This window comes from Lichenostomus cassidix, chromosome 8 (assembly GCF_008360975.1).
Source record: "Lichenostomus cassidix isolate B80296 chromosome 8, HeHo_3.0, whole genome shotgun sequence".
Taxonomy (NCBI): domain Eukaryota; kingdom Metazoa; phylum Chordata; class Aves; order Passeriformes; family Meliphagidae; genus Lichenostomus; species Lichenostomus cassidix.
In genome coordinates, this window is record NC_139489.1 from 15,629,256 (window position 1) to 15,654,377 (window position 25,122).

The 25,122-nt window shown below is 37.9% G+C and overlaps 1 protein-coding gene across 1 annotated transcript in view; it reads right to left on the reverse strand.

Annotated features, from left to right (window-relative positions):
* Window positions 1–23,871, reverse strand: part of HFM1 (helicase for meiosis 1) — a 52,835-nt gene extending 28,964 nt beyond the window's left edge. The window contains exons 1-8 of the mRNA XM_085068039.1: window positions 23,820–23,871; window positions 14,774–14,855; window positions 11,596–11,697; window positions 6,309–6,456; window positions 5,798–5,919; window positions 4,063–4,369; window positions 3,026–3,291; window positions 1,475–1,522 (exon numbers count right to left, since the gene is read on the reverse strand). Of these exons, the coding sequence (XP_084924165.1) occupies window positions 1,475–1,522; window positions 3,026–3,291; window positions 4,063–4,369; window positions 5,798–5,919; window positions 6,309–6,379 (814 nt within the window). The 5' untranslated portion in view covers window positions 6,380–6,456; window positions 11,596–11,697; window positions 14,774–14,855; window positions 23,820–23,871. The remainder of the gene's footprint in view (window positions 1–1,474; window positions 1,523–3,025; window positions 3,292–4,062; window positions 4,370–5,797; window positions 5,920–6,308; window positions 6,457–11,595; window positions 11,698–14,773; window positions 14,856–23,819) is intronic.
* Between the last annotated feature and the right edge of the window lie 1,251 nt (window positions 23,872–25,122).

Here is a 25,122-nt window from a genome sequence, read left to right on the forward strand (position 1 = left end):
TCAGGATTATACCAATGATCAAGAACCTCCTCCTTGGCATAGGCTTCATGGAACTGCATACAGTTATGGATGTGATGCTGCCAGATACAAGAACAAGCAGAGCACTGCTGTTAGCCTTCCTAAGGTGTCAATGGTCACATAATATTTGTAACATTTGTAATATAACACAAATTAATTATCATATTATTGTATGTCCAGACACAGCAGTAGCAAAGAAATTCACCTATGATCACTTATTGCTGACTTTGGTTTTAAAGATATTTTTCAGTTGCCAATAAAGTGTGTTCTTCAGACAATAACATTCTTATGTAAAATATGCGGAAGATGAAAAGAGAGCATTGTTAGGTTACAAATCCAGATGAGTGAGCTGATCCTTATCTGGATTTGCAGTGCAGCCACACAAGCAGAGTGACTGTAACCTTCTCTTCAGGCTGAGGATGAGCACAGTCAGGTATGACACCAACAGTTACAAGAACAATGAACTGCTAAGGCCTCAGATCCACATTACATTAAATGACTACAGAGGAAAAGATTAAGGAGTAAAGCAAGAAATAAAAGCAATTAAACATTAAAGGTGGGTAAAGATAAGCAAATAACATAAAACTAAAGAAAATAAGGACTTTTTTAAAAATACTTATTTAAAATTCCTGCTCTAAATAAGGGATCTGTTTTCCAAAAAGAAAGCATTACTGATCTGTAATTGGTAAATTCACAAAAATGAAGTCCTTACTTGTTCTGAAAATTATCACTTTTTAAAGTTATTTATATGAATTTAAGGTGCCTAAATTTAGACATCTCCTCTTCCTGATATTTAACCTACCATTTGGCAGGTTACTAGAAACAAAATATTGAAAAGGGTGTGTTAAAAAAAAAAAGAAAGTTTGACAGATACGGACAAATGGTCAATTATATTACATGTTCAAGGCAGGGCCAAAAAGAAAGAAAATTATGGTAAAATCTGCTTAAAGAATGGAAAAACAGTATAGGCACACTACAACATAAGTACACACCAACACAGAATACATGAAGGTAATTTTCTTCTGAGAAAATGGGACAGAAAGTAAAGTTCAGTTTTCCTAATAAGCCTAAATAATAAATCATTTTTCCTTTATTTAAAGTGTATGGGGATACATGTGTATGTGTGTGTTTCCATACAAAATCTTCGCTGAAATATATATTATGCAAATTAAAATTTAACATTTTAAAAATAAAGTTCTGAGGATAAAATTTGAACATTTGAAATAAGTTTTCTTAAGAATTAATGATCTGCAAGTTGTCTTATTTTTATTCAAGGTTTGGAAGTCCAAAGGATAAACGCCTATTCAACATTTAATTCCCAGCATTATGTTACAAATTGAAACTATTACAATGTAATGCATTAATTCCTAGGGCTACAAATTAAATACTATAATTTTGCAAATGTAAAAGCACTGTAATAAAATCAGTAAATCAGAAACAGCAAATACAAGGATACGTATTTCTGTAACAGCCCTCAAAATGTCCAGTTTTCTTCCTGTAGTTCCTAAAGAAATAAAAATAGCACACCTATAAAATCAGATCTATTTTCAACCAATAATCATGACAAGTATCTTCCTGACCCCAAGCTATGTGTTCTGTAAGGAGCTGCAAGGTTATGACAAGGTCCAGGTGATATAAACAAGATGGTGGGATTGGACAGGGAGGTCACTAGCTCATCCTTTGAAAGGATCATCTTGGTGGCCCTTTGATGAACTCACTCCAGTTTAAGGATGTCTTGCACGTACCAGAGACTCAAAATGTGATGTGCTATCTAGATGTGGCCTCAAAAGTGCCAAGATAATCTTCCTAGCTTTGTTAACAAAGCCCAGGATGCTGTTGGCCTTTGGTACTGCTGGGACACACTGCTCACTCAAGTTCAGCAAGATGTTCGCCAGACCTCGGGCACTCTTCCACAGAGCTGCCCCCAGTCAAACCATTCCAGGGGAACCCCAGAGGTTCTTCTCTTTCCCTGCGGCAGGACTGTGGATTTGTTCCTGCTGAATTTCAGGAGACTGCTGTCAGCCCCCTCCTCCAGGGCAGACCCCTGCAGTACTCCACTTGTAGCTGGCACATGGGCAGTGTGACCTGTTACCCACCACCCTTTGAGCCCAGCCAGCCATTTTTACACTCACGCAATTGTTGATCCATTGCAAGTGCCCTAACGTGGATGCCAGAATGTTGTGGAAGATAGCATTTCTCAACCACTCTACGATTCTATAAAAACCCTTGCCGAAGGCAAAGTAAATTATATCCACTGCTGTCCTCTCACCCACAAATTGAATCACCACTGCTCATAAGGCAATCAGAGAGGAATCATGCTTTTCATTCCTGACCTGTTTCCAAATCCCATCCTAAACCACCACTCTGCCCTACATTTTTCTGCTAGAACTAATTTTCTACCCCATATTTCTGCAGCAATTGGACAGGCACAAAAGGTACATTCCATGTACCTTGTCATGTCTCAAAAAGTTCAAAATCTAGAAATAAACTGCACTTCGTTAACAACTATTAAAAGCAAAAAAAATTTCTAAACAGTATTTTATAATTTCATCAAGATATCACCACTTCCCTCCATTTCCCAGTTATCTTCTACTTAAAATCTATTTCTACAAAGATACAAATATGAGTACACCACAAATAAACATTTCATTTTCAATTTCTGGTTTCAAATGAAGATGAAACTCTTTACCACATGAAGGGACAAGGCTGGGATTTTTTTCAAATTGCTTAGGGGATGTGAAGTGACATTTTCAAATAGGTTTACATGACTTAGCACTTCTGAAAATGTGAATCTTCTTCATAAATTGTTTAGCCAGCTCATATTAAACAACAACACAATTAAGTTCCACAGGATCGTAATACATTCTATTAATTTTAGCCAATTATCTCACCTTGAGCTGGTGGGAAAATGTTCTTCCCTCTACCTCAGATCCTGGATACCCTTTATTATTATATACTAAAGACAGACAATGGACTATTTTTCTTGAAATAGAGTAAAAATAATTACCTGTCATATCCAGAATCTCTGAAGCATTAGAAAATGATTGAATTTTAATTCCATTTTCAGACACAATCTCCTCATTATTTACCCTATGCAAAGTAAAATCTGAGTCTTTAGTTATTGGAGCATGATGATTATTTCTCCATAAACCTTCTTTTGTCATTTCTCTCATGTTTTCATTTGTATTTAAGTAAGTACCAGTTTCTTTCACATCAACAGAACAAGCTTTAAATTCTGTATTTTTATACATATTACCAGACTTTTTGAATAAGCTGCAAAAGATCCAGAATTTTCATTAGCTTGTTATGTTACAGTTTATCTAATATTTGAAAAATATATACATTTGTATTAGAAGCAGAGCTAGTAAGCTAAATAATAAAAGAAAATTCTATCTAACTTTATATGATCTGACCTGAAGACTCCTTTCAAGATACATTTTAACTTTCCTTTCATTCCAGAAAGAACCTGAAAGAATAAATTCCTGTCCAGACGGCAATTTATTGCCTGCCCAGATGGGCTCTGACTCCCAACAGCAGATTAACTTTGAATTTCTGCATCATTAAAACAAATAGAGACATACAGGTTCTGAGGCATGGGAGGAGCTGGACACAGAAGAGCAGTTTATCAGTAAAAACTCTCCTCCCTGAAATCACACTGAGAACTGCGCAAGGTATTCCTGACTGGCTGACCTCTGCTCTGCAAAGCAAATGATCTCAGCCTTCTTGCTTGTTACCATGCAGACAAAGAGCTCAGAGCAGTATTTTCCAAAAGCTTTGTTATCTAAAAATTTCTTTAACATTTATTTAAACAACAAACCTCATGCTTACTTTTCTCATGAATGAGGCTGAGCTCAGGAAACATTTAATTAAAGTACTAAAATATTGCCAAAAAGAAACATTTTTTTTTCCTTATGCTGAAAGAATTAGCATCTGGAGTCTGCTAAAGCACCTTCAATTGAAGGATCTCAAACTTCATGTTCAACAAATTCATCTAAAATAAAAATATGATTCTGACAGTGATAAATTATCTGACTAGACATGTACCTTTTCCTTAATGTTGAATGGGCACTCTCATCATCACTGTTTTCTGGAAAATCACTTAATGCTTTATTTTGTGGTTGCTGAGAAAAATCTATTACTCTTTTAGATTTATTTTCATCAGGAGAGAGAAATGATGAAACCATTTTGAAATTTGCATGGTGAAAACTAATCTTGTCTCTTTCTCCTAGATTTGATTTTAGGACTTCTTTTTCAGGGGTTATGCTGAAATGAACAGGTGCTGATGCATTATCTTTTCTTTCCTCTGTGTTACTCTTACATTGCTGTATAAATGTCTGGTGGTTTCTCCCTCCTACAAAAACATTAAATTATTATTTCCATTAATATTCATATTCTTTTTTATAGTCATTTAATCAAATATCTTCCACACAGATTCAGCCAAATTCACATATATTACATGAACTGATATTTCTATCTCATTGCAAGAACTTTAGTGTATATTTTATGACATGCTAATGAATGTAATGTGTCTGTTGTCAATTAAAAAGTTATAAAAATAAGGTCCATCCCTTTCTTTCCTTCTTATGCAAAGTAAAGGATAAAAACTATTCCTCAGAACTACAAATTAGTTTGTATAACAGAACTCTTCACTCTGTCCCAGAATAAAGATGGTCTTTTAAAAAATGACACAATGACCAAACTTGAAGTTCCTGCTACAAACAGCTGTGACATATACACTGCAATCTCAACAGTTGGAGCTGGTAGTGATGTTAGTGACAGACTGGTTTCATAACCTTCTTGGTTAATTATCACTTTTTGCAGGGTTAATTCTCAGTAGGATCAGTGTCCTGATCTGGCTGACCAGATCAACAAGCATTGCTGTTGGCAAAAGGAAGGCAAAGGCAGGAACAGAAAATAGCAACTAAATGCAACAAGAAAACAAAAGTGCTTTATTTTGCAGTCTTAATTTCAATGTTATCCATCTAGAAACTCAAAATTACCATACCCTGTTTGTGACACAACAACCCCAACAGTTCTAATTCTACAAACACCAAAAAGCTTATTTGAGTAAGTAGCTCTCAATAGAATTGCTCTTACGTGAAGTAGAAAAAGAACACCTTCTGTTTAATTCCTAGAGAACATCATAAATAAGCATAGCAGCTAAGAAGTGCAGAAATCTAGTTGACAGAGATAAAGCACTGAAATTCTTTCAAACAGATTTCCTTAAGATAATCCTGAATGTCTAGGAACATGCCCCTTAGTGGTAATTAATGACCAGATTAAAATTTGGCCTCCTGAGCAATTTGATTAAAATCCCCAAAGAAAAGAAAAAACTGAGTTTCATATAAACTCTCTGTTCCTTGGGTGGGAGACAGGCCACCAGATCCATGTGATAACTTTATGCTCTTACAGCCACTTCCCACCGTGTTACAGTGCTTTGTGAAACAATGTGCAGGAACTGAAATTTTGATACTTCTTACCTTGCCACCACTGCACAGTAAACTTTTGGCATGTATATGGCTAAAGAGGACTGCTATGCTCCAAGCACATCTAATACCATTACTCTCAATTCAAAAACGTTCTTTGTCTCTACGAGCATACCTAGAATATTTCATATTTCACAGCAAAAGGGGAATGATGTACTAATTACCTGTTAATTTAAAATCAATGTCAAGTATTATGATTTAGTTGTACTTTGCAGTTTTAGGTTTATGGGTGGACTTGATCATCTTAAACATTTCTCCAACCTTTCAAATGATTCTGTTCTATGATACTTTACCCATATGAGTGTTGGCTGAGTTTTTTTCCAGTTCCCTCTGTAAGTCCTCTGCATCTGGAATTTCAGCAATAGCTGGAGCAGGTGCAATAAACCAAGTCTTACACTCTTCATTTTCCAGATACCTAATTTTAACACACAAATATAAAGTGAAAGCATTTTTTAAGCACCCTCCACAACAACTAGCTAAAAAATCACTGATCATAAACAACCTACTGTTTCTCTTGCTAAAATATATTCTTGTTCTTCAATTCACGTGACTTTTAATAACATAAAATTAAAGACACAAAACTTCTGCCAACCCCTATTTCTTACAGCCCTAAAATATATCTGTATTGTTGAATATGCTTGGAGAAACATTTCAAAGTACAGGTTATGGACCTGGAAACTTCTAGCCCCACATTTCTATCAGTAGATAAGAAACTGAGTCACAAGAAAATGCACTGCTGTAAAATGTTTCAGAATGGAAAAACTCGGAAAACAATTTTATATATATATATCAATAAATATTTACCTTTGTCTCATATCTGGTCTTTCATAAAATAAATTATCCAGCGAAAAGACCATGTCTGCAGAGCTGAACATTTTTAGACCAAATGTGAAGTCTCAGTCTGCAAAGGACAGCACAAGCAACTGTAAAACTGAAATTACTAGACTTGAACCTGTCTAAAGCAATAGAAAGTTTATTAGTTGTAAGTGCCAATATTTAATTTCTATATTGTTTTCTTTTAGAGCACTTGACTGCATCCTTAATTCTTCTTCAAACAGAGAATCTCTCTCCTGATAAAATATGGTTCCTATTACTTCTGACTAAAAAAGCCCTGAAGGGCAGCATTTGAAGCAACCTTTACCACCATGATGTATCTGGGGGGGGAAAGTGGGTAGGAGTGAAGATCCAGATGAAGTTCATGTTAAAGTATTTAATTTCTAACAAAAATGCCAAGATTCAGCCTAGAGAAGAGAGTGAGGAGAGACCTCATCACACTGTACAACTCCCTCATGAGGGGAAGAGGATGGGCAGGCACTGATCTCTTCTCTGTGGTGACCAGGGACAGGACTCAAGAGAATGGCCTGAAATTGTGTTGGGGAGGTTTAGGCTGGATACTAGAAAAAGGTTCTTCACCCAGAGAGTGGTTTGGCACTGGGACAGGTGCTGCAGGCATGTGGTCACAGCACCAGCCTGACAGAAGTCAAGAAGCATTTGTACAATGCTCTCAGGTACATGGTGTGACTCTTGGGAATGGTGCTGTGCAGGGCCAGCAGTTGGACTCAGTGATCCTTGTGGGTTCCTTCTAACTCAGAATATTCTCTGATTATTTTATACAACTGCAGCCAATATATTTTTTTCCTCAGATTGTTTTTGTTATGATCCCAGTCTGTCAAGTCTTTGCAAAACAAAATTACACTCTTATCTAAAAAAATAAAATTATACTGTTACCCCAACAATCATTTTAATTTACAAGCAAATAAGACTTTTTCAAACTTACATGCAAATTGCTCACTTGGATAATTGGAGTATGGGCCCAACACCTTAATGCTGTTAACAGGTTTGTCCTGAAATATCAGAACCAGACATTATTTCTCAATTATTTATTGTATATTTAAGCATTAAAAATACTCCAGCTAATTTAAATGTTTTTCATTTAGCACCCTCTGTAGGCATTAGAAATGCTTCTTTATGCATTTCTGTTGAGAAGTTTAACAGATCTTAATTTTGCCTGAGGACAACTCTAAAAAGCAAAGATCTTACTAAAAGAATATCACATGGATGTTTTTATGAGTTAAAAATCTTAGATTCACTGAAACAAATGCCAAAATACAAATGAAATTTATAAGGTTCAATAAAGGCCAACTATGGAGGTAAAATAACAAAATAAAGCTTTCTTCTTTATCTACAGAGACAAAACCAAAGGTGACACTTCTTTTGTACTCCAGCATCTCATTAGTAACACATGAAAAGGATCTTTAAGAGTGCTTTGCAAATAGGCTTCAGGTTTACTTAATTACTGTATACTGTCAGCCCTGAATCAAAAAATTTAAAAGTATTTTTCTTTTACAGAATCTCTAAATCTTCAAATATTCTAGGGAGATGTTTCAAATTTAAAATAGAAAACATTTCACAATACCAGGAGAATACAAGAGTTTGTAATCAAAACTGTCTGTGAACACAGTAAAGAACTTCAAACAACAAATCTGTCAATGCCCCTTTTAAACACACTAAGCCTGCAGTACCATTTCTGCGAATTTCTGCCACTCCCCCAGTGCCAGGTTTTGCCCCTTTCCCCTTCACATTAATAAACCCAGAATTTAGAAATCACACTGCTAAATCTAATAAAGGTGTTTAATTTTGCCACTGTGCTTTCACACACTTTTAACATCAGTAATCTAAAGCAGGAGCTCTCAGGCTTAGTATCAGCAGTGGCAGCAGAAAGCATCTGTCAGGAGCACTAATCAAGTTGTTATTATTGAAGTAGTAATAATCTGTGTTAACGCCTATTCAGCTGAATAACAACTGCTCCATCAGCTTCAAGGACCTGCAAATACTGCACACCGGTAGGAAATGGTGCTCCTACCTCAGGAAGGGAATAGTCAATCTATGATTATGCAAATTCCATTTCAATGGTTTTGATTTATTATTCCCATCCTTGAACAGCATTTGTTATACACAATTTTGGATCTTCTGGGCCTTTAAGGCCCCTGCTCTCTATACATCATTTATTCTTTAACCAGCTCTGTTAATCCCAATTGCTTGATAATTTAGATAAAAATAACAGATGATGTCATGGTCATTCTGCAAGACTGGAAGTCTAATAGAAATGCACTCTTTTATGCCACTCTGCATTCACCCACCGGCTCCAGCTGAGAAAGAGTGAAAACTCTCAGACTTTTAAAGGAAAAGAAACAAGCAAACAAGATGGGGGTGAGAGTGGTGGGGAGGAGCCCAAAACGTTTCCAAGATGGCCAGGAAACAAAGAATCTTTTCCATACGCTCAGTGCTGTTGGATTCCACAGGGAAAATGCATACTGCAGATGGCAGAATGAGGGAGTAGGTGTTTGCAGGAGCAGCACAGACCACTGATTCACATTGACTAAGAGGGTTTGTCAACTCCTCCGAGCAAAGACCTCTCTCATGTATCTAAGAAACACTTTACTACAAACACTGCAGGCCACGAGGGGATTTGCTCCGTTTTGAAGCCACTTTGCTTTTCACCTTCCTCCTAAACCAAATCCTTTCCTCAGACCACGTATTAAATGGCAGTGCTCTCTCCAGGGACCCAAAGCGAAGGTCGCAACCTGCAGGGGTGCTGACCCAAACAAACCGCAACTGCCCGGTGCCCCGAGGGCACAGAGAGCATCCCCAGCTCACTGCGCTGCTCCCCGGGCCCTGCGAGCCCCTGAGGCGCCTCACAGCCAGGCTGCCTCTCCTTCCACCGGGGAAGGACAGCTCTGCCTCTCCCGCCTCACCGAGAGCGCCTCCCGCCGCAGCTACCGCGCAAAATGGCGGCCGCGGCGGGCCGCGCGGGAAGCGCCTCAGCGGGGCGGCGGGCAGGGCGATGGCGGCCTGCGCCTCCCGCAGCGTGTGGGGCCGGCGCTGCCTCAGCGACTCGGCGCTCTCGCCGCCCTCCCTCGCCGCTCTCCCTCGCCGCTGCCGGCCTGAGCGCTCCCACCGGCGCCCGATGGAGAGCGGTGTGCCCGCTGCACGCCCGCTGCCTTCCCTCTGAGGGCGGCCCGGCCGCAGCACCTCACCAAGCCCCTACTCGGAAATACTATCATGGGAAAGGATTCCCATTGCATTCCCCACGAAAACTGTCAGAGAGGAATGTGGAGACACTCCACTGGTGCTGGGTTTAGAGCTTGGCCAAGCACGGATCTATTGCTAATTACTCTCTTGAAAAGTCCTTACTCGCTTCCACCCTAATGTAAATTAGAAAATGCAGCTGATTCCTGAGCCATACCACTCAGGAAAAGGATTCCTGCAGGAAGAAATAAAGATACTAAACATGTGGATTCTTTCTAGTGGATTTGTGAAAAAATAAGATTTTTCTCCTTGCTGCTCAAGTAGTGCAACAAAATTCCTCAAATGATATGAATTGAAACAATATCACAAAATATTTGTAAAATGCAGAAGTAGGTCGCTTCCCCCACCCCACCCCACCCCACCCCCCAAAAATACTGCAACTTCAAATTCTGGACTTGCCATTAGAGCATAGCTTTTGAACTAGTACATTTGAAATAATCCACACAACTGTCTAAGAAAGTCTAAATTTTAAGCTGGTTCAAAGCTTCATGACATTCAACACATACTGTAGAGGCAGCTACTGTAAATATGTATTTCCTCATACATAAATAGATTAAAAGGAGAATATTTTGTCAAATATTGATTGATTTTAGCATAAATAATTTTTATTTAATCAACTTTTTTGTTTTTCTTTCTTGAAAATATTGATTAATTTTTAACTTTATATTTCAAATTCTTAGACATTGTTTATGTTTACATAACTTACGTTCGCTCAAGTTGTGCAAGCCCAGGTCAATTAAGAATTAAATGCAAGAAATACTATATTGATTTTTACTATCCAGTGTATATTCAGGTCTTTATTTATTCTTCCCTTTCAAAGACTTGCATCAGAATTGTGTTGTATTATATTCCAAAATTTATACCACACATTTAGATGCTTTAACCCACTTCCTCATCTAATTACTGGGCAGACAGCCAAAGGTGAGAAACACTTCATTCCTACTTCCAACATGACAGGATCTTGGCCAGCACAGAATAACAAAAGAGTTTATAAAGAGCTTAGAATACAATCAGGATTGATAATGAACCTCTTGTCTGAAATTAAATTCTGAAGCCATCAATTTTATTCAGTAATCTGAATAAAAGTGGGAAAATATTTGTGCTCATAAGCATACAGTAAGCATTCATTTTTTGCTTATAATAAATTCTGAAACCAGAAAACATTTTTCCTTCTTACTATTAGTGAATGCCTTCTTTGATTCTGGCCTCAGGCAAGTTTCCATCTTAGTTCACAACATCTGCTTTTAGCTGACCAGACTTTAATGTTTAAAGCCATAATACAAACAGTTCATTTTTTAAAGCTGTTTTTTCCTTCGATTCCTTTCCCTAGGTGACATCTCCCTCAACACATACACAAATCACATAAAATATATAGCAAAGCAGTCTCTCAACTGCTCTGAGACAGTTTAATTTTTGATTTTCCCCAAGCCTAACATCTGATCTGCCATATGTTTTGAGTCTTTCCAGCTCATGGAGATCACATACTAAGTCATAAACTTGCACGTTCTGGAGCAATGCAGCTAGAAAATCATGAACACCAGACATTGGTCAGTGATCCATATGATAACAGAATAATTCTCATACTTGCTAAATATAGAGCTGTTAGAAGAGTCAGTTTTCTCCAGAACTTACAAACTGAACAAATCAGCAACCAACCAATTAAGTGCAGCAAACTAAGAAGATGTAAGTGAGCTGACAATCGGTGGTGACTTCTCTTGGTTTCCTTTGTTTGGCTTTATCCACAATTTCAGAGGCATGACAAAACCATTGGTCTCTAAATAGTACCCTTCCTCATGGCAGAAATCGCTGTGAAATGTTAAAAGGCCTGAAGTCACAGGCAACCCCTGCACTGCTTGATTTTTACCAGTGCTTCAGGTGGTTGCAATCATTAATTTTTTAAAGAAATTGTAAAATTCGGTAATTTAAAAAAATATATATTTGCACCTGTAGCCTTTTCCAGTAAAATAAAATACAAATAAAGATACAGCAAAAATGAGGTTACCTAGATGAAAGGCAGTTGGAATGGAAGGGCAGTTTCATCCATTTCACCATGTTGGCCAGCGTTTACAAATGTGGACTGGATGTTGCACCACCCCTGCAAAATCTTAAAACAGGTGAATAACTTGATTTGCGGCAGCTGAAATTACTCACTTGCATAAGTGTTTGCAAGATTGGGTCTTAAGAGAGCTAAACGTGGCTCCCGCTGGGACGTGGTAATCCTGCTCTGCATGTCTGCCCGAGGGGCTGGCCCAGCGCTGAAACCAGGCACTGCTCCCCAGGGCTCAGCCAGCAGCCTGCTCCTGCCATGCCCCCAACAGATGCTTCTCCACGAAGTTTAGCTCTCAAACTTTGATTTTGATGTGGCTAAATGAAAGTATTCTTAACGCTATTGTTTTTTTCATGGTGAGGTGGAGAAAGTGGGGGTTTTTTTCACACTTTAAAGAGATGAACTCATACTACCGAACACCTCAGGTATAGACTAACCATCAAGGACTATTTTCATTTTGTATAGGATCAATCTCATGCTTCAAATTAATAAAACAGGCACATTCCACATTTACAACTCCACCCTGAACAAATCTTATAATGTACAAACATTTAATGTCCTATACTAATCAGAGACATTAACAATTTTGCACAAGGACAAAGGAGATAATATAATGTTGAGTACAGACTTTATAGTTCACATAGCTGATACTTTACAATTCCTGTAAATCTAAATCATATGTTCAGCCAATAAAATAACACATATGCAGAAGGAAAGAAAATGAGATTAATGCCGTAGTGATATTTGCTTTTTTGGAATGTACCTTCTAGGAGGCAAGTCATTGCTGCTTCCCTCAAAAGTGAAACAAAGAATGTCTCACTGATAGTGTCCATAGAGTCCACTTTTGTACAGATGACAAATAAACCTGAAAGTTATATCTGCAACCACTGTTTGGGAAAATATCTGGCTATTTTCATCTTGTCAATTCCAACAAGGAACGTTTTTTAAAGATAGGGATGGAATGGATTTTTTAAAGCCAGAGCTATTTTGTTGAAGTCAGTTCTCAACAGAAGTGTAAGGTACAACAAATGCTCTTATTTCACTAGCTTTTTGTTCTAAATTATTATGAATAAATTCTATTTACAGCTATTCAGCTAAAATCTGGATTCCAGATCCTCTGATAATTCATGCCCTTTGAAAATGTTTCCTGTCAGCAAAATTTCTTCCTTTGGATTGGAAATTATAATTCTATAATTGAGAAAAAATTATTCAGAACTCCTGAAAAGTAAAACTTTTCAGGTAAAAGTAAAAAAGAGTAAAACTCTTTTTTTAGAGTTCTTCTTTTTATTAGGTAAGTGTACTAGGACATCTGTAGATTTTTTCCTAGAGTAATTTTTTTCATTTGTAAAAAAATAAATATTTGTCAATATTCAAGGAACAGAAGAAAAGTTGTGAGTTTTGAAAATACAGGTCTTATAAGATGAATTTTCAGAATACATTTTGTTTTACACATAGCATTTTTATTCACCAAGAAAGATTATATGTGTTCAAATGTGGTTTATTATTTTGGCAAACAATGATTTGAAGAGCACACATGAGGTAAGGAAACCATGGCACTATGGCCATTTACCATCTATGTGTCTGATTCCTCTTCAAGGGAATTAATTTTCTTGACTTTGTGTCCACTCCATTTTGTCAGGAAAAAAACCCCCAAGTATTTTAGGTACTGTTCTCGCTGACACACTCATCCAAAAATCTCTAGAAAAAGTTCATCTCTCTCTTTGTGCTTTCCCTGGTCCCATCCTAACTATTAAATTTACACTGATTAAGGTGGAATAAAGCAACTCAACCACAGTGTTTAAAGCAGCAATGTGATCCATATGCAAAGTGTGTGGGTATCCAGCCAGTATGATTTATGGCTTGATATACTCAGGGCTAAGACACATATATATTCCAGAGATAATTCTGTTAATTTAAAACTGTCTTTCCTAGGATGACAGCCTACTTACTCGGTTATTTCTAATAATCTTCCATACTGTAGCTATGCTGTGCATTTTAAGTTAAACAGCAATGATATGCCAATTAAATTTCTGCAGACTATATGATCTGAACACCCTACAGATCCTTAGCTTTTTCAAAGTAGGTCCGTGTATACAGATTTTGTTTGATCTCTGGTTCATGTCAACCTGGTTTTGAAACATACCATAACTAGAAAATGTTTCTTTATGATATGTTAGTTATCAGGAATGTGATCTATACTGATAGAGGAGGAAACAAGTTCATGCACTGATCTTTCTTCAAAAATGAAGTTTATACTCCTTGCATTAAGGTAGAAAGCACACATTCTTCAAAGTTTATATTTTTTCCCTATTTCGACTTTTCTGATCATAAAGAACATTGCCTTAAGTCTTATGATTTTAAATTTACTAATTTGATGCCTGACAATGTACTATATTTACTGATACATTATAGAACGGTTAAGTGCAAAATTGTGTGTCTTGTACACAGGTAACAAATTGTCATTTAGTCCTGAGGAGAGCATTTGGATATTATTGCAGTGCAAGTAATACACAACAGTAAATACAAGTACAGAAATATTGTGCATCCTTGCAGATGATAGAATGGACACAAGCCAACCCTCCTGACTCAGATTCCAGGAAATTGTGTTTTACAGCACTCGAACCATATTGATGTAGGAACTTACAAGTATCTAATATCAGGATAAGAAGAAATGGCCTCAAGTTGCGCCAGACAAAGATTGCATAGAATGGATATTCTTCATGGAAAGGGTTATCAGGCATTGGAACAGGCTGCCCAGGGAACCGGTGGAGTGACCATCTGTGGGGGGATCTAAAAGGTCTGCAAACGTCATCCTTGGGGACATAATTTAGTAGTGGACTTGGCAATGCTGAGTTAACGGTTGGACTTGATGATATTAAAGGTCTTTTCCAACCTAAAGTATTCTATTATTAAGGTATCTGTTCAGTACTTCCTGATAGTCCATGGGTTTACTGACCTTCATGTACAAATCTATGCAATTTATTGCACAAGTCTCAAATGCATTTGAACAGAGTATTTTTTCCAATTCAACCAAATTTGTACTGCTGTAAACTCCAGCAGTATTGTATTTTTCGGACTGAAAATCCTTGTGAAACAAGTATAATTCAAAACGTTAAAGTAGCAAGTGTCTTACATTCTGAAATGCAGTAACTGAATACAGATGTTCAGATTCCAATTGGGCCACTTGAGGAAATTTTACCAGTTCCTGAAATGTTCTGAAAACAAACCCCAAAACAAAACAAAAAATTACATGAGAAACAGCAGAATAGAATGCCTGAGTTCACTCATATTTAAGAAATTGTCCATTACCAGATGGGTTTGTTCCACGCAAATTGTGGGCTCCAACCTGCCAAGCATCTCAGGAATAGGCACAGTATTAAATAGAACACATTCTGGGAAACTTCCAAACTAAGAAGCAAAGGCAATGACTGAAGCTTGGGGACTTCTCACCATCACAAAAACATTTGAGTACAAAATCCCACTGCACTTTGGCACAAAACGCTGAAGATGGTTTACACAGACTCAACTTATCCTCAAAGTAGCACAACTGCTTTGGTGACAGTGGAGAACCTGAGATATCAACATGTTGCAAAGAAAGAGAAAAACTTCTGTCACACAGACTTTTTGATAAAAATGGAAGAGGCAGCAAGGAACACAGCTGAAAAATGCAGTATGTCGACACACTACCAAAAGAAACAGAGTTAGATATGAAACACTTTTATAACAAGCTGACTACTGACAACGATACAGAAAGTAGGTGACAGCATTTCAAAGTCAAGACATTCTACATACTTGTTGATGTGTTTACAACATAGATGAAAGAGCAGTTTCAAGATTTCACAGAGAAATGCAGGCTGACACGTTGACATTGATAAAGTTTTTAAAACATCTCATATAAAGCCTCGAAGAAAACTTTGTAATCTGCATATTTAGTCCAGCTATTCATTAATCAACCCTTTCATTTATTAATTCAGACCATATAGACTTACTGGTAAATTTTGTGTTAAGATGTTCAGAAGAGGACATATACATTTAAATACACAAAGAAAAGATGGAATGATCACTGGACTTTGTCTGCAGAAGAGCTCGGTGTCATAGTGGTCTGACACTTTTGTTGTCTTCTGCTGGAAGGTGGTATGTGTGTTTTCTGCTGTCATGTTCTGTGGAAAAGTGAAAGCCCTGGCTTCCTATGTACTTCTAAGGATGACTTGGAAATTTACTTAGTGTAGCATATCACTATAAAGTATGGTAGGCTTCTCCCTTTCCATTTTACCAAACAGCATTATAGTATTCACCCAAGATCCCTTCCCTTTCTGTGATTTCAGTCCACATCTCCCATCTCATGAGTGAAAGCTCCAGTTACTCCATTATTGGGTTTTGTGATCCAGGCCTGTATCAGCTCTTAGAGAGTAAAACCATTTAAAATTGTATGGAGTAATTAAACCTAATGTAGAAAGAGCATATATGTGCCAAAATGACGGTTTGACTCGGGAAAATCACCTTAGAGTTCAGAGACCCCCCAGCCGAATCACTGCATTCCCCTAGGCTACAAGAAAATACAATCATGTTTGCTCTTGTCCAAATATTTAATTCATGCAAAGGAATCCAATCAACTATCCACTATAAGTAAGCAAAGTATTTCTAGTGACATCAGTGATGTTTGGATCACATTTGCAAGAAAAGCCAAAAGGTCAATCACTATTTAAAAGTGCAAAATGTAATTTGTTCACATTCTAATAACATTGAAATGCAGGAGTGGATTTTATATAGGTCTTAAAACTGTTCAATTTAGTATGAAAGAAACTGAAGATTAAAAACTCATGTCTTAACAGAATGTTTCTGCAAGTCATGCTAACTTACAAAAAAATACCAGCCTAACCTAAACTATTGCTGCAGCATTGCTAAATGTTACAAAGTGTGAATTTCAAGTGTTAGTAGCATTTGTTACTTCTTTGTACTCATTTGTCTTGCTTTCCTATAAAACAAGCTAGATTTGCATCATCTAGGCAAATGACTTCAACATTTGGTCTTCATAAGCTGACTACAAAATACCCAATGTGAAAATACTTTTTTCATGAAAAGTCATATTTTCTTTGTTGAGAAGTTGCTGATCAATAAAATTCCCATTATATTCAGAGAGCATTTTAATTAAATATATATACAAAAAGAAATTCTCCTCCTGTCTCCTTGTTTTGGCTCTTGTTTTTCTTCTGACTTTACCTCTACAGAGCCAGGATGGTATGACCAAGGAGGCTGTAAGAATCCCCAACCTGAGCTCCTTCATGTAAAAAGCCGTTAAATTTCACCAAGTCACCCCCTTTTTGAGACCTGTAACTTTTCCTTTTCCCTCCACTTGTCTTTTTCTCCAAAGAGTGACCTTTGGCCTATATTCATGGTCTGTGCATAGACTGTGGAAGCAGAGGGATTTGAGGCAGAAACATTTCCTTGGGCAATAGAAGTGGCAACAGCAGGAGTACCAAGAAAACAAAGTGTTAGGATAAATCTCCTCTTAACAAAAAAACCAAACCAAACCAAAAAAAAAAAAACCAAACCACAACCCTCCCCAAAAAAACCCCATAACAAAACAAACGAAACAAAAGTCACAGTTCCAAGCTATTCCTTATAGCTACTCTATACGTATGGGGAAGAATCTTAATCACCTGTGCACAAGGTACAGAATATAGATCTAAAGAACTCCAGAATTAACTTAAACTCACAGTATTTGTTAAAAATAATAGTAATTAAAAATTGGAATGTGAGCAAGAGAAATGCACTAAAATGCTAAGACATAAGCCCAGCAATCCTGTAATTCTAGAGCACACATTTATTATGTTGCCAGCCAGAGTCAAGAGCTCTGCAAGGCAGCTCCAACCACTGCTTTCCAGATGCCAGAGGAGAGCAGAAGCACAAGGCAGTTATCATGATGGAGCTGAGATCTATCACACCACAATAACAACTGTGAAATAAAACAGGAGACGTCAGAAAAGCAGAGGAAGCTTACTCAAAACCAAAAAAAACCCCAACAAAAAAAAAAAGAAAAAAGAAAAAAGAAAAAAAAAAGAAGCCGCATAGGAAAGTGCTCCTCAAAGTGTGGTTGAAGCTCCTGAGAGGGGCATCTGGATCTTGACTTCCCAGCTTCTGTAGCACCTGCCTAGGTTAGCTCCCAAAGAAAGATCTGGTTACCTTTACCTTACATGTACTTCATATTTCAAAAGAAAATTCCTATTTCCCCTAATATATTCCCAGCTTTTAAATTAGGGTCATTACTACTGCTTCTTGTCATCTGTTTCCCAAAGACTAAAGGGAATTTGTCTTTCAGTCTATCTGTGTTGTCATTTGCTCATGGGTGTGTGTTGTGTGTATTTCAAGGGTTGAAAACACAGCTTGGGTGTCACCTGGTCCTTTTTATCTGACACTGAGGGCATGAAACATGCCTCCAGCTCTAAATATAGACCCCCATACATGGGAAGCCCAGAAATATAAGCACATGTACTGGTACATATCATTCTAAGAGCACAAACTATTCTACAGTAATTATCTTAGGGAACAAGACAGCAGCACAATTCCCCTCTTGAAACTACCACTGCTACATTTTCAGCTTGAAATAAGCATTTTGACCATTATTCTGTTCCTGCCAATTAAAGAGTTTTACACTGTGTCACTGAAAAACAAGGAATTTCAAGGACTCAGACTGATTTCCCTGTAACTGCCACCTCACTTCACTGGTAGTAAAGCATAGCTTTATTTTTAATGGTTATAACTAGTGATTCCTTTGTTGATTTCTGGGAAGCCTACTGGCATCATTATTACAGAATAAGATTTTACCATATATCATACTCATGTTAGGCAGTTTGGCTAGCTTTGTCTTTATACTTGGACAATTTAGTACAGATTCAAGATGATGCTTGAGCAGTTTGTGCTGTACTTTATTAAAACTGCAATTTTGATTTGAAAAATCTCAGCAATGTTATTTGCTATTGTCATAAAAACAAGCCAACTTTCCCATGATTATTTATATAGCTAGACAGTATGCAGCATGTATCTTAAGTCCTATAAAAGTGAAATTTGCTCAAAATAGTATTTCTGGGTTATTTTGAAATTTTACAAGAAACTGTTTACCATATGTTTTGAAAGATTAAAAAAATACTATCCTCATATTAAACTGGGGAAAGGGGATTGCTACTTACCCAATTTCTATTCATATTTACAACATTTCAAGTAACTGCTATTTTAAACATAAAACTCTCAATAAATATCTACTGAAATATTGGAAAAGAGAAGAAAAAAACCCTGATACCAGACACAAAAGACAATGCTGCATTTCATTACCATAATTGTTGTATTAAACCAAGCATCTAGGTTAGTAATCTACCAGTTCTCAGGATAAAGAAAAAATATTTCATTCATGTGCATCCAATTTCTCTGGTTTAAAATTAATTTCTGTCAAAGAAGGTATCAGTTAACATCACAGAGAGGTTTTGTCCTTTTGCAATGCTCTCTAATTCTGAACCACTAGCTGAAAATAGGACTTCAAGGCAGTGGAGGAGAGTATAGAATGAGTTCAGGAGCTTTCTGTGATTCTGCATCCATTGAATCATTAGTACTTCTGAAACTCAAGAAAACTGGGTATTGTGTAAAATAGCTTGAGGGAACAGCTTCAGAACTTTAAAATACAGTCCACAGGCAATTTTCTAAAAGAACCCTCCTTACCATAGTTCTGTCTTCCTTTTTAATATTTTAAGCTAGATGCCTTAAGTGATATATGTATTACTCTCTTTTCAGTATAAAACTTCTCTTTGACAGGCTGCTTTGGTCTGAGAGCCCCAGCGCTGCTGTCTGCTGGGGGCTCCCAACTCTTCCCTGTGCCCGCCGGGATCACAGCTCCGCCAGGGATGCTGCCGTGCTGGGCACAGCACAGTTTTCTCTGTATGTATTGCTTTCTTCTTCTGCATGCAGGTATGGAACACTTCTCTCAGAACCGGGGCTCTCTGTTCCTGTGTTGGCAGCTCTGTGGACCAAAAGCACGGCAAGCACGTGGAAACCCCAGACAGTGCTGCTGCTACTCTGCATTAGTCAGTCAGCTGAGGGTTAATTCTAGCTCTGTTACTCTGATGTAAACAAGGAGTAAATACAGTCTTCTCTGTATTGCTGATCTAAGGGAAAGTATAGATAAAAAGGAGTTAAAGAGGGTAAAGCCTGGAGTTTTGGGGCAGGCATGTGGTGGCTTTTAGAGACTTCCAATTTTTAAATTTTTATTTGTAAAATCACCTGTAGGAGTTTGTTTCTTTTTTTTTGCCAAACAACAAGAATAAAAGAGCTAGAGTTTAAAAAGCTAGAGTGCAAAAACCTAAATACCTGTCGTTTATTCTTGGTTCAGAGTAGTAAATCCTTGTTTGCATGCATACTTGCAGGTAAGTGGGCACAGTTTTACTTGTAGGGAAAACCATTAGATTAAAATAACTGTTCTCACATGAGTTCAAACAGTTCTCAGTTCATGAGTTCTCACATGACTTCAAAAAGAACATAAATGCTACAAATATAAAAGATATTACAAGAAAGGTGTTTTGCAGTCAGTTTCCCAGCTTATTAGTTCTGGAAGCTGATTCTCCTCTTTATCACTCTTTTTTAAAACAATGCTGTGAAAATATGGAAAAGCATGAATACTAATAGTGTAACAAAAAAAAAAGAAAAAACACCCCCTAATTTTTTTAAATGAGGACCAGTGGGTAGAAAGCACAAAGAATTCAGTTTTAAAGTGTGAATAAAATGGTGTACTGTTCAAGAAGTAGTGTGCAATACCATGCTTTCCTAAAATGATCCTTTAACTTGAAGAATTTAGTCTTGCTAAAACAGAAGGCCGATAAGAAACAGGTGAATTTTTACTCATAGAAGACACACAAGAGAAGAAATTCAACACTATCTAAGACCATGACAGTAAGAGCAGTAGAACAATGAAGTTACAATTGCCTAGAAACAGCATAGGAGAGTGGAAAATCTAGCCTTGTGCAGTGATTTAAATAAAAGCCTGCATGTATGTTGTTAGATCATATTGGAAGTGACACCGTGTTAAGAGGACTCAGCCATTGAAATTGTACTGATGTAAGCTCAGGCAGGATTTGGCCCTGCCTATCACATTTATTATACATGTGCTGCTCACTCTCTTGTTTTGCTCCATTCTGACCTACTGGCTGTCCCTGTTGGCTGGCATGCTGACTTCATCCTTGACCCTGGCTTTCTTCCACACCCCAATTCTCCTGTGGCTGCAGATTACTGCGCTCAATGCTTTAGCAATCTATTTTTCTACCATAATTTTATCCTCACTGAAGTCTCCTATTAAGAAATCTGATTATTTAAAGCTATCATTGAAGCTGTTTGCTTTCCTAATTTGAAATACTTGTATTTTGACCTTGGTGCTTCTCAGTATAAGCACCCTGCAGAAATATTAAAATTAATCCTCTAAAGGCCAATTTTAATGTAAAAATATGACATTTTTCATCTCCAACTATCCCTACCAGCTCTTCATTGATTTCAGGATCTATTAAAAATGTCTCTCCTTGTTTTTCTCCATGGATTTACTCCAGACTACCTTTTCATCTAAAGGCTGGACTTCTCATTCCACCTCTCCTTAGGAAGTAACTTTCATCATAGCTGTGTGGATACCAAATGCTATCAAGTAAAACTGTTACACACAGCTTTGTGCACATTGTGTATATGCAAATGCAGATAAAGTCAGCAGAGAATAAAGTCCCATTGGTCAGTGCTGTGCAAGAGTGCACTGGGATAAACAGACCATCTACAACACCGAATACCCCTAACTGTGTCCAAAGGGTGTATTTTGGATAAAAAACAAGAGGAAATTGAGTTTTCAGAGTTGAGAGGGAATGATTAGGACACAAAGCCTGTGGCTATAAGGATATTGAATATCAGAGGGATCAGGATGGCATAGCCTCTCAGCCTTTCTTCCAGCATGAAAGGCAGTGTTCATAGTGCAGGGAGACATTACAGTTGCCTTATTTCTTTTCCCTTACTCAAATCTCTGATGGAAGACACCCTGCTAAGTTGTATGTTTCCACAACAGCTTCACAGGCCTTGCAACTAGAACTGTAAAAAATCCTTTTCTCAATCTTTCCATCCAATCCTATTGCTTTGCCATTTGTTTTCAAAATTCATATAATACCTGTTTCTGAGTGACTCCTTTTACTTTGATACAAATTTAAGTTAACAGAGGGTGAAAAGAGAGATTAGGAGAGATTTCTGTGACAAAAAAGCAAGGTCTGAGAATGCCATGGACTTGTACAAAGGTCAGTTTGCTACCACACTTGTACCAAAACCAGGGACATTTCAACACCCCATGTTTGCTGAATACACGCAATTGTCACCAGGTAGCTGACAACTTCTATGGACAAAGTATGAACATGCAGCCATTGCATCCCTCCTGCCCCTTTCAGGGAATGTTAGTAGAAAATCCATTTTCAGTTAGGCAAAATATCTGGAGTACTCCCTGTGTTACTTGTGAATTAAGTTAATTTTCAGTTTTCTTCCTAACATTAGACGCTTTAGAAATACCTGTTGGACAACAATATTTCCATTTTCACAGGTGCTTTGGGCTTACTGCTTTCTTGAACAGTGACATAACTTTTGATCAGTTTAACTCATAGTTTCCATATTTTGTAGCTTAAATAGGAAGCAGTTTCATAATGAGCACACATATTTCTGTGGCTGTACTGCATGGTTCTGTGACTTGCATACCACAGAGTGAAGAACAGAGCTAAAATCAGAATGTAGTCACCAAAAGTCTCCCTGGAAAGCTCATGTGCGGCAAAACCCTCTACTTGGAGCATGCTCACACCAAAGTACAGCACTAAAATATTTCGTCACTGAGAATATGAAAGGTATCCCCAAACTCCAGAAATGGTGTTGTGTAGGAGGAATTTTGGAACAACTAATGTCCTGTATGCCTCCCCACAAAAAACATACTAGAGCAGAAAGCAAGCAACCAGATATAGGCAAGGTGGTGTCACATAATAAAATTGTCTAGTTGAGTATCTATGCTTAAAGGAACATTAGAAGATTATGGCAGTTATGGGCTCAACAAAGTTCATTTTTAAATGTGTGTCCTGTCTATTTCAGATGCAGACATATGTGCTATTTGGCCCATGTCCTCACCCTTCTGGAGAGGGCTTGTCTGAGACACCTGAATATGCAACTTGATAACAAGGAGAGCAAGGGTCCTGCTTATTTGCCAGAGGTCACAGTAGACTAGAAATATGGCATGTTTTTCCATGCAGGGAGGAGGAGAAGCAGAACTGCCTTTCCACATCATCACATCCCTGCCCTCCCTGTGCCAGAGCCTGAGAAAGACCTTCTGCTGTATCCTGACACAGAGCTGTGCCTGTCATATGGGGCCAAAGCCACAGTAAACTTCAACATGTTCCTCTGCCAGCCCACAGAAGTTACCACCTTCTTCTGTCATTAGGAAAGTCAGCTCATTGTAGTTTTTCATATAATAACAATGAAGTGAGTTTTCATTTCGTCAGCTGTAGCTGAGAGTAACAAAAAGTAGGAAAAACAAAAAGCCCCAGACAATTCTCTTTAAAAATAAATGAATCAGTCAAGTCACAGTAAACTACTCACAAGAGAATTCATCCTTGGAATTTAATACAGAACAAGCTCTGCAGTGCACCAGAAAACACTTTAAATAAAGCCTTTCCAAGGCATGTTATCCTCTCAGTGAAAAGAAGAAAAATCCAAAGCAAAAAAACACAAAAAGGTTCTCTATTCAAATTCAGTACTGTTATTCCTGCAGTAGCTGGTAGGCACTGCAGTAGCATTGGAGGCAGCTGACTTGGAGGTATGACTACTTTCAGTATGAGATATTGCAAGAAATTAATTGCTTTTCTCAGATTTTAGTGGTGCTACCCCAAGGAAAATTCAAGTGGCAACAGGAGAAAGTTACAAGTATATCACAGCCCAGAGTCAAGAATTTTTCTGATTTATTGCTGGGCTGGGAAAGCCTAAAAATTAGGTTGCTTAGTTGTCCAGACTAGGATATATGGCGCCTGATTTAAATTTCTATCTTTGCTTCCTTTGGCCAAAGATCCTGGGAGTCTGACCCAGGAACACATACAGTTATGTGCAAAGACAGTTGCCAGGCTGGAAACACATGGGTCAAAACCTACCTGGTCTGGAAGGCTTCCACGGAGAGTCTCTGCTGTACATCTTTGCAATGGAAGAGAGATAAAGTAGAACCAAGGTAAATGTGGCTTTTCTTCCACAGTAAAATCTACATGTAATAATCTAGGCATCATATAATCTTGGAGTGCTGGGAGGGACTCCCAGTTTGGGCAGCAGCTCACCAGCCAGGGCTCATCCCACCCCCCAGCCAGGGACCTAAGCAGGGCAAGGAGGGGACAGCCCCACACCCATCTGTCACCTCCCTGGGCACAGGGGCAGCTCAGGACATCAGCCCACAACCAAGCAGGGCTGGAGAGAGCAAGGGACCAGCACTGTTACACCACCACCAAAACCCAAGTCAATGACCAGAGGCTAGGCTGAAATAGGGAGCTGGGCAGGGTGGGCAGAGGCCCCAGGTGGGGGTGAACAGGCCCATCATCTTTGTATTGACTTTTTTAAAAAAATCAAACTCCAGAAATGAAAGTTACAGTGTTACAGCATTCATTCGTCTTCAAAAATTAATGCAATGAATACTTTAAGTGTAGTGTTTTCAGGTCATATTCAATGTTTAAAATAAAATAAAATAAAACAAAATAAAATAAAATATGTGGCTATACAAGCTAGCATGAAAAGTAGGGGGTTTTTAAAGGAATTTTCTCATTCAAAACACCTGATCATGTGTTAAATGGCAGGCATTAATGCACATTATTAAATTTTGCTGTGACAATAATTAGGTCTGCAGTGACTATGCAGTTTAAAATTTTCAGAACATCCTTTGCTTCTCTGATTGTGTTACTCAAAGCAGGATCCTTCAGGTAGATGCCTACACATTTACACCCACATACACACACAGAGGTCCTTATCTACCTGGCATATGCTGCTAACAGCAGCACACGACCCAGTTCAGTGCCTTCAAGAAGGTTACATATATTTAAAGTTATGTATGCACTTAAATGCTTAGTTGCAAGAAGCCCAGCACAGTGGCTCACAGGTCCTTATTTCACATGCAAAAATTGGTTCAAGAACAGTCATGTATACAGTTAAAGTCTCATTTCTTAGTCTTCATAAGTTTGAGATGTTGAGAGATTTCCACAAGATGTGTTCCAAGGTCTTGCTTCCAAAGAAGCACAAAATTCAATAAACTTAGTCCATACCCAATTAGTAAGGTCAAAATTCAAGCCAGCAACTTTTCCTGCAAAACATCCTCAGGTCTCTGCACCAGCCCTGCAGCCTGGATGTTCTCTACTTCTCATTTACAGTAGTTTTGTTGTGGTGGATTTCAGAGGTTCTGTGGGTGAGGTTAAAACT